The sequence below is a fragment of the Ruditapes philippinarum genome, unplaced genomic scaffold, assembly GCF_026571515.1.
Source record: "Ruditapes philippinarum isolate M1 unplaced genomic scaffold, ASM2657151v2 ctg4075_1_1_1_1, whole genome shotgun sequence".
In the NCBI taxonomy this organism is placed as follows: Eukaryota; Metazoa; Mollusca; class Bivalvia; order Venerida; family Veneridae; genus Ruditapes; species Ruditapes philippinarum.
Window position 1 is genome coordinate 1 of NW_026866255.1, and position 9,960 is coordinate 9,960.

Sequence of the window (9,960 nt, forward strand, 5' to 3'; positions counted from 1 at the left end):
AAATGATTACAACAATGCAATGCTTTAAATATATTGAAATTGCTTTTGAAAGATTTTTCTCACAAGAACATATGTGAACAACAAGAAATTTAACAAACAAACCCATAATTTGCTTTTTAAATTTATGGATTGTTGGTATATTCCACTTTCGCACTTTCGTTGCTGTCCATACACAAAAAATTCTCCGCTTCGCTTTTTTAGTCATCCCGAGAATCATCACGTGACCGTTGTTTTTATTCAGATTTGCAAACTGAAAGGTGTTTAAACGCTTTTCCCACAAAATTGGAGAAAATGTGTATTTCAAACGATTTGCCAATCCAAAGAACACATATCAATGTATCACTGATTCTGTTTCAATGTCCCTAACACGCAGGTAACAAAAAATTATCGGTTTGTGAAATTTTACTTTTTTTTGTGACATTCGGCCGTACCTCAGTGGAGTACCTTTAAGAATGGGTTGCAACTCATCGATAAAAGCTATTACAGTTGACGCTTTGTGTCCCATCTCATCGGACACGATAATTATGCTTTGATGTTGAAGTGTATCATCTTGGCCTCGAAAATATGCAACAACTGGGTGGAGGGTAACACTTGTTTGATTGAAGTATGCACTCTGGACTTCTTCTAGAGATCTACAACTATAATTTTCTGCGAAGTCCAGCTGCAACAGCATCTCGTGTTTTGGCAAATTCTGCTTAAGCCTCTTTATCTCTTCAACCTTTTTCACGTGAGATTCGAAATCTTTCATTTGTTGTTCTAGTTTGACCAAAAATTGCTCTCTGTTGACTTTTGATTCGGTTACTCTGGTTACCATCTTTTTCTTGCCTTTCTCTTCTATTTCAATTATGTTCCACTGACTCCATACAATTGACGCAGGCAGCGATTTCTCAAGGTCATCTTTAGTTGGAAAGTTTTCAATTGCTCTTTCTGGGTTTGCTGATACATCTATACCCTCCTTTCTTAGCAGCTTTACCGACAAAGCAGCATTCTGGTGTTTCGTACATAAGCATGAACTGCGGCTTGAAAATGAGGTTAACAAAATATAATTGGGTCTGCATCGACTAAATGAAGTGAAAGATATATCAACATCAGGATTTTCTGATTGAAACTTTTTGTACAAATTTGATAGGTAATCAGAAAGAATATATAATTGTTTCTTTTCACCACTTTCACTTTTCTTCACATCTTTCTTTCCCGGTTGAAGCTTACTATTGTCTTCTCTTTTAAAAAAACTCTATTACTCTCTCCTGATATCTCCCGAGTGTGCTCTTTCTCGATGAACTTGCTACTTGGTGGAGCTTACTTTCGCTTTTTTCCAAGTCTATGTCGACAGAGGCCAGTTTTTAATGACAGTAATTTGATGCATTTATATTTCTTGGCTATCTCTCCGGAGATGACTCTTTGTACAGCTTTCATAGTTCCTTTCGGCGTTTGTTCTTTTGTACGTTTGAACTCGCTGACAATGACATTTCCTAGCAACAGTGACTTTCTAATTTTTTGCTTCTGACTGTAAGATAAGTTTGCCATCTGCATTTCTTGTTCTGTCTGCTTTCGTGGAGTTAATTCTTGACTTAGATGTTGATTTTTTACTTTTATTCTTCATCCGCTGCAATGATCTTTGAGTAGATTTGTATCTTTTCAGAAGCTTGGATCTTTCTTGTTCAAGAAGTCTAATGCGTGAGGTGGCCTCTGACAATTCTCGTTTCCACCTAATAAGTGCACCCTTTCTCCTGTTGTTTTGAAATGGGATTCGTAATCTTAGACGACTTCTTTCTGAACTGTCATTTGGAGCACTATCATACCCACTTGTGTCTTGTTCTTGTGGTTCAACCTGCCGTTGTCGCTCTTCACGCTTGCGTTGGTAAAACCTTCTTAATTTAGCTCTATTTTGCTCGTTTCTTCTTTTCTTGTCTCTGTCTGAGAGCTCAGATGAAGGTACATAGTTACGGCGCATTCTCTCACGTTCATTGTTTTTCTCTTTAAGGCGCTGTCGATAGGCCCTTTGGATTTCTGCTTTACTCTTTCCCATATTAAGATATTTACCTGCAAAGAAATTAAAACCTTCGTTATGTTCGTGAAACCTTCGTTATCATAAGATTAATATGATAACTTAAGGGACACTAAGGCTATATTTATGCACAACAAAACATCACTTACAATATAATTCTTTGCAATAACATCGGAAATTGTACACTCAGTACAAAAAGAAACGCAAACTGTATATATACCTGGTCATCTCCCATAGTGGATGTTGTGCAGAAAAAACTTCAATACCTTTTCAATATTTCATTCATGCTTTATTCAATAACACAACAATTTCATTGATACCTGCAAAATTACGAAAGTTCCAGCAGTTTAAACACAGCGCTATCGATCACGAAAATTTCAGTTTCAATACCTTGTGTGTCCATCCCTAGCATTGATAAGCGCCTGGCAGCGGCGACGCATAGAGGTCACTAACATAGCAATGGATGCCTGGGGAATGTTATTCCACTCCTGCACTGCGACAAGACGAAGTTCCTGCACCGTCTGGGGCTGTGGCTGATGCTCATAAATGCGACGTTTTAGCTCATCCCATAAGTGTTCAATAGGCGCCATATCTGGCGACATTGCAGGCCAGTCTAGCACATTGATGTGGTTCCGAGCAAGAAAGTTTTGAGTCAAACGTGCTGTGTGCGGGCGAGCGTTATCCTGTTGAAGTGTCCCATGTCCCTGAAAATGACGGTTCATGTACGATACGACAACAGGTGCTAGAACATCATTGACATAGGTCTGAGCATTGACATTACGGTCGAACACTACAAGATCTGTTCTTCCAAACTGTGACATCCCTGCCCATATGTGAATGGAGCCACCACCCCAACGATTAAAAGTCTGAATACAGGCTTCGGCATAACGCTCGTTCCTGCGCCTCCAAACACGTGCACGACCATCGGCTCTGCTCAGCACTATTTTAGTTTCGTCAGAGAAAAGTACCCTGCTCCAGAATCTACGGATCATTTTTATGTGCACTCTAGCCCACCGTAGTCGATCCCGTTTGTGACGTGCAGTGAGGCGTGATGCCTTGAGGGGTCTCCTACACCTCAAACCAACTTCCTTAAGCCGATTTCGAACTGTGTTTGCGTGTATACTGCGCCTGAAAAGTAACGCAACGTCTCAAAAAGGGCAAACCTCATCAAAATGTGAACAGCTCAAAATTTGATAAGAGGAAGAATTTCGGAAAGATAGCAATATTTTCACCTACCCGTGAGTGCCTATTGTTCGTCTAGCTGTAGAGGACGCCGCTTCGAATCGATTACGTAGGTGCCCCACTCGAATATTCACATCCTGTCTCCTAGTGGTTATTCGTGGTCGACCGGATTTTGGTAAGTCTTTGACACTGCCAGAGGCATTGTACCTATTCTGTAGACGAGTGATAGTGCCAACATGACAATTAAATCGCCGTGCAACGTCAATCTTCGAAACACTAGCTTCAAGTAAACAAATTGCTTGTTTCCGCAAATGTTCAGCAAGGCGCGGCATGGTTATAAAGTACTGACAGTTCAAATAAACTTGTTTTTCATGTGTACCGATTCACCACTACACGGCTACATGTATAGAAACTATCGGTAAACTATAGAGCACGTTGTGCACGTGGAAATGTGGTTTGTACAGTTTGCCGTTAAACTGAATTGAGGGAGGTTAAAAATAATGCCGTTTTGTACTCAAGTTAACAATAAAATGTCATTGAGAATATTAAAGGGAAAATTGTTTGACCAAATTTAGTATAAACCTAAAAAAATGAAAAATGAAAAAGTTGCGTTTCTTTTTGTACTGAGTGTAAATAAAGTAAACGGATATGATTGAAACTAATAAAATTATCACTTGAGCAACATGAATACCTAGATTCTAAACATATTCTATAATGTTTTATTCTAAAATATATTGCAGAGCAATTTAAAAGGCTTTTATAATGTCCTTTTGATATGTCTATTATAAATGTTTCAGAAACTTATGTTTAATGTATATACACAAAGTATAACTTGATTTTTTATCACAAGAAATAAAATAAAACCTTCGTTATCATGCGATAACGAAGGTTTGATAGATTTCAACACGAGTTTTATACCAAAGGGAGACAAATCATCATCATCTTCATTTATAAACTAAACAATCATGATATTGCGCTAATAATTACAAAATTAAATATATTTCAAAACGACCATTTCACAAAATAATTCTTTTGAAAACTAAGGTAAAAATACTTACAATTCTAGAAGGAAATTCCAGTAATATTTTCGGTGTTTTTCAGTGATTTCAGTTACCGGTAAGTAGACACTCCGATATGACGTCACTGGAAGTGATGTCACAGTAATTTTATGCAAATTCCGCGGCAAATTTGAATTATGATAACGAAAGTTTAAATTACGAAGGTTTAAACTCAATTTATGATCCTGATTAGTTTAATGTATAACAATGTTTTAAACATTGTCTTCGATCTTACTACACCAAGGTGGCATATTGGTTGATATAAGAGGGTGTCAGGATATATCTTTAGGAAACATTAGTATTTTTAAAGATCACGAAAGTTTTACGTTATTACTTTTGAAAAAATGCTAATTATTTATGATGACCAGTGTTTGCCATTTAAGTGCAAAACATATCTGCTTGTGGTCCTGTCGTGTACACTAGTCTCTAATAGCTTTATTACTATGTTGTGATCCTCGATAATCAAAATATTTATAATTTGAAAGACTATATAAATTGGCAACAACGAAGGTTTTTTTAATTAGATAATTTCAGCGACACATTAAACACCTAAAATTTTCTGACTAAAACGTGTACTGATCATTGTTATTCCCTGTGTATAATTAAAATTAAGCATTTAGGCTGTTTAAGTAACAAAAAAAGCATATTTTGGTAAGCTTCTTTTCGAAAGAATTGATGTCCAAAATAAAATTCAGTGCAGGCGAAAATAACGAAGGTTTAAAATTCGATAAAGGTTTCGCAAATTTGAACTCTCCAGTGGATAATGGAAGAGCCTAATTTTTAACAGTGAATAATATGGTAATACAACTTGCTGCAGGGACAAATTTTTTCGCTGTTTAGTAAGCAGCTTATATATAAATCAGTGTGACATGGTGTGGACCTACTTATTGAAAATCACCGATATGTGGCATTTCTAGGAAAAAACAAAAACATTTCAATGGAAAACTTTTAGTGGATTGTATAGCTTAAGCTCCATGCCATGTTTGCTGAATTTGTCTTTGCCAATGATACACTCACATGTCCTTAGGTACTACAATAACCTTAACTCGAGCCAGTGGAGATAGCGGCGCGAGTTGCACGGCCCAAGGGTCCCGCGCCAGGTAAATCTAAACAACACTGGTCCTCCGACGAACCTGTAAGTTTTTCTTTTCAGGTGTGGGTATCAATATAAACACTGTATCTTTATATACATGTACATGTTAAAAAGTTCAATACCAACAATTCTGAATCTATGGTGATTTGAGGGTTAATTTATACATAAACACAGAACAGACCTAATTGCATGTATAGAAAGGTACATATTATATACATGTATTATGTATATATATACATATACATTTCCCCCCAGTAGTATGCTAGCATTCTCGTTATTGCACGTTACTATATGCCATTTATTAAAAAAAATATTTTCTAGTTAAACAAACTTATTTTCCTTTGTCTACACTTATAATATGCATTTTATAAGATTTGGAAAATTTATAGTTATGTTTAATAGTCATAAAATGTTATGGTAATAAAATATGACGATTTATAAATATTGATACTCAGGCTTATTTATGGTAGTCTTCAAACTATAATCTAGAGACACGGCCAATAATCGCGATGAAAGTTACCAAATAGAAAACAATATTTATAACATCTTTACTACAGTACAAATGTCTTGAAGTCCTATTAAACTTCAAATAAAATGTTAATGTATAATCATAATCTTTTCATAATACATTGTATTGCATTAATTCGACTATTGATGGTAGATACATTTTTTAAATGTTTTATGTTGTAAGAGCATCATAATGGGGGACAGTAGTGGATTATCTTCCCTTAATAAAAATCGAGGTTAACCAAAATGTAAGTAGGTCCAAATATTTGGAATCCTTTGCTTTTATCGTTGAGTTTTATATAAGACAGGTTGATATGTCTTAATCAATTATTTACACATGCATCAACAAATATGTAAACCTTCAGGAAAAAATGTTAATTTATGTCAACAGATTCTACATCTTATCACAATATCTAATCTGAATATTACAAATGATCATAATTAGCCCTAATTACTTCAGTTTGCTACAAAGAAATAGGCGATAAAGTCTGAGTAATCCAATAGCTTAGGACCTATCTATTTATAGGGAGTACTCAGGGGAGGTTATTCACTACTGTCCCTCATTGTATAAGTAGACTTGTTTAGGCAAGCATTTTTAGGTTAATTAGGCTACAGTAATGCTAGTTTTGTGGAAATAAATGCCAGATGCACCAAATCTTTCTTTTTCCGTGTATCCTATTTTCCTATCATCTCATTTTGAATGCTATAAGTATCTAAGTCGCACATGTATGTTTGTAATTCTCCCGTTCTGTCTATATTTCCTTCACTGATGCCTGCAGTATCCGTTATGACTCTTGTAGCAGGAGAGAAACGCCCTGGACCAGGTATAGAAATATATGAATGGACGTCAGATCACCCGGTATGTATTATCTTATACCAATATTAGTTGGGGAAAAAAGACAAAAAGGTAGTGCGTTAACCTATTCATTGAATATGCTTATGATATGATTAATTATGAAAACAATCAGTACAAATTTACACAGGTAACTTACGATTACATGTTTGTCTTTCCTAGTTGCGTCCTTTACCAGTGTACTATCACGCGAGCCATGTTCTAGATTGTTTTCGATGTCTAAATGTGAATAAAAATAGATAGAAATCATTCCGAATAAACATTTTTAGTCTGCAATTATTTTATGCCAAAAAGGATAATGTATATAATTCGTAACTTATAGAAGCTTTTTGAATATAAAGCTTTGCTTATGCCAGTGATGTTGCATTGTATATGTACAGAACAATGCAAATTGTACTGTAAAAAAACGGAATACTTTGACTATCTGTTGACAATCTTTGAAGTTCATTTCCTATTTTGACAGCACGAATAAAAATGTGAAATACCTAACATTAAAAATGTAAACAACAAAAATACATTCCTGTGCTAAGTTAATATAATATATATTTTGATTCAACATACACTACGATAAGAATATACATGTATCATTATAAGTGATATAAAAATTTAGTTAAAGATGTTACATTGAATTACCAATACTTTTTAGATACGTTTTCTTTTCCTTTTGGAGCAGAAAAATAAAATTTGGATAATTTGTCAATATTTTATATGTTGAAACTTCGAAAACTCTTTCCAGGGTTATGCAGAACATCTGGTGGCGACGATATCAGAATGGTTGGTCGCATTTATCACCGTGATATATTTTGCCACGTTTTACAAAGAGTTCAAACATTTCCGAATGAAGGCACCGGAAGTCGTTTACTATGAACCACAACAACAAGAGCAATGAGCAAATATATCTGTAATAAGTTGACAAAAACAGACAAACTTTTAAGCAGCAAAAAAAGGATCTTACAATACGTATTTCAAGCTGAATGTTCTGTGAGCAGCATAATGTTTAAGTTCGTCCTTCAATACATATTATCATTACATGATAAAAAGATGTGTTTGACTTGTGTACACGAGCATTGTAAATGACTATAAATATAACAGTTTCTATCTTTTTTTCATTTCTTTTCTGGTGACATTTAAGTGTCACTTACTGGTAACACACATGCAAAAACAGTAATGAATGCACTAACAAATTGGTATTCTGGTTAGATTGAAATTGTTTTGATTACTTGTAACAAAAATACTTTATTAATGCTCTACATATACAAGTAGTGCAGATAAAATCAAATTTAACACAATATATGTTATACTTGCTTATATCAATACTCAAACATTGTTTTGAAATGTCGCGAATTAAAGTACATTTTTGGTAAGATATGTGGGATCGATACTGTATCAAGTTATATTATAAACTTAACCAAAACATGACCTACTAAACGGGACAAAGGAAAGAACTTTTTACACATATTATACAAAAAAAATGTACATATATTATGAAATATTAAATCAGTATTATTTGATGTATAAATCTTGCTAGATGTCTCTGTCCTTTTCAGTATTTCTACATCTCTGGTGTTAATCTTCACTGACTCTCTGTCTATCTATCTCTATGAGTGTCAGACCGAATTCCTTTAAACAGTTTGTAAAAGGCTTAGATTACTGTAAGCTATTTTACTTCTTTGATAGGTATTCAGTGTTAATTGACGCTGCAAATGCTATGTTATTTTCCAACATTATTGGTTAATTCGTCCATAGAACCAATGCTTGTAACACTATCACTGGCTCCGAGAAATAAAATTTGCAGATGTGCTTAGCTTTATATTCTACATTTCTATAAGTTCATGTGCTCGTGAAAGACACAAGTAAAACAATGTTGGTTTTGAACTTTTATGCCTTTCCTATAGGTGAATAAGAATAATGTATCAAATGTTTTTCTGTCAAAATGACAAAATGCATATCATTGTATATTTTGTCTCCTAGCAACAAAACGGTGTATATATTTCTGTGTTTAAGAACACAATGCATCACAACTTCAAAACTATAACAGGACATCGAAAATAAAAATAGTATTTGAGATATAAAAATAAAAGCATTTCTAGGACACAGTGGGCCTTCAATGATTATGATTTTGTTGCGGATTTCAAGTTCACCATTCCTGATTTCATCATCACGCTGGTTCCTTACACGAAATATAATTTGATGACAATTATTTACTATCATTGTGCAAAATATCGTATGAAAGAATCCAAAAGTTTCTGTTGTGATTCGAACCCAAAGCGAGGCAAGTGGTTTGAAGTCAACGACCTTAACTACTCGGCCACGGACGCCTCCACCTGATGAAAGTAGCATTGAAAGTGACATAAAATGTCATAAAAGTAGCAAATGTAAACAAAGAATCGAAGTGCTTTTACTTCCATTCAAAATTCTAAATCACTATAACTGTTCTAATTGCCAAAAGGCAACAGTTCAGATAGTTTCAATGAGTAAATTTTGAAAACTATAACAGGACATCGTATTTGAGATATAAAAATAAAAGCATTTCTAGGACACAGTGGGCCTTCAATGATTTTGTTGCGGATTTCAAGTTCACCATTCCTGATTTCATCATCACGCTGGTTCCTTACACGAAATATAATTTGATGACAATTTTAAACTATCATTGTGCAAAATATTGCACAATATCAGAATCAAGATTATTTGTCATTTTAAGTTATAATAAACCATTAGTAAAATTATCAATGTAGTTGATCTTAACAATACGTTAGTGATCGGGCAAAATATTGTGCTTAAGTCTGTGTCTAAACTGAACACAAAACTGTGATTGAAATTCTAATCAATCGTGTCATTTCTTTTTCACTTCATATCTATCAGCAAAGTGTTTGTCTTATATATTATTTTCTCATTCCTGTGTTTGTCTAAATTTAGGTCTTAAATTTAACCACTTTACGTTAGGTCGGAAGTTTTGCTAAACATGACATCATCAGATCTCGACGTAAACTGAAAGGTACACATTACGTAATTCGAGAGGACCTTACCAACATCAACGCCAAACTCTTGGAAAACGTGGCCTCTCACTCCAAAGTCAAAGTTGCATGGAGTGATGAAGGCAAGATCATTGCTTTGTTGACGAATAACAATAAGTATGTGGTCTCGCAGTTAAGTGATTTGGATAAAGTGTCAGTGGAACCGGTGGAGACCCCCTTCTCTACGACAGAAACATCAATGAACACACAACTTTAAATATCACCGTAAACTCGAACGTTTCATC

At 34.6% G+C, this 9,960-nt stretch overlaps 1 protein-coding gene and 1 long non-coding RNA gene across 2 annotated transcripts; one reads left to right on the top strand and one right to left on the bottom strand.

The window, feature by feature from the left end:
- Window positions 1-1,489: 1,489 nt before the first annotated feature.
- LOC132731924 (splicing regulatory glutamine/lysine-rich protein 1-like) lies at window positions 1,490-2,029 on the bottom strand. The gene has a single exon (XM_060718222.1). The coding sequence runs from the start codon at window positions 2,027-2,029 to the stop codon at window positions 1,490-1,492; it is 540 nt and encodes a 179-aa protein (XP_060574205.1).
- Window positions 2,030-6,397: 4,368 nt separating this feature from the next.
- Window positions 6,398-8,234, top strand: LOC132731925 (uncharacterized). The gene is made up of 2 exons (XR_009625948.1): window positions 6,398-6,707; window positions 7,438-8,234. It is a non-coding gene; the product is annotated as an uncharacterized LOC132731925 (long non-coding RNA).
- Window positions 8,235-9,960: the final 1,726 nt, after the last annotated feature.

Excerpts from the sequence above, each read along its gene's own strand:
- LOC132731924 (XM_060718222.1), bottom strand. The coding sequence starts at position 2,029 with ATGGGAAAGAGTAAAGCAGAAATCCAAAGGGCCTATCGACAGCGCCTT.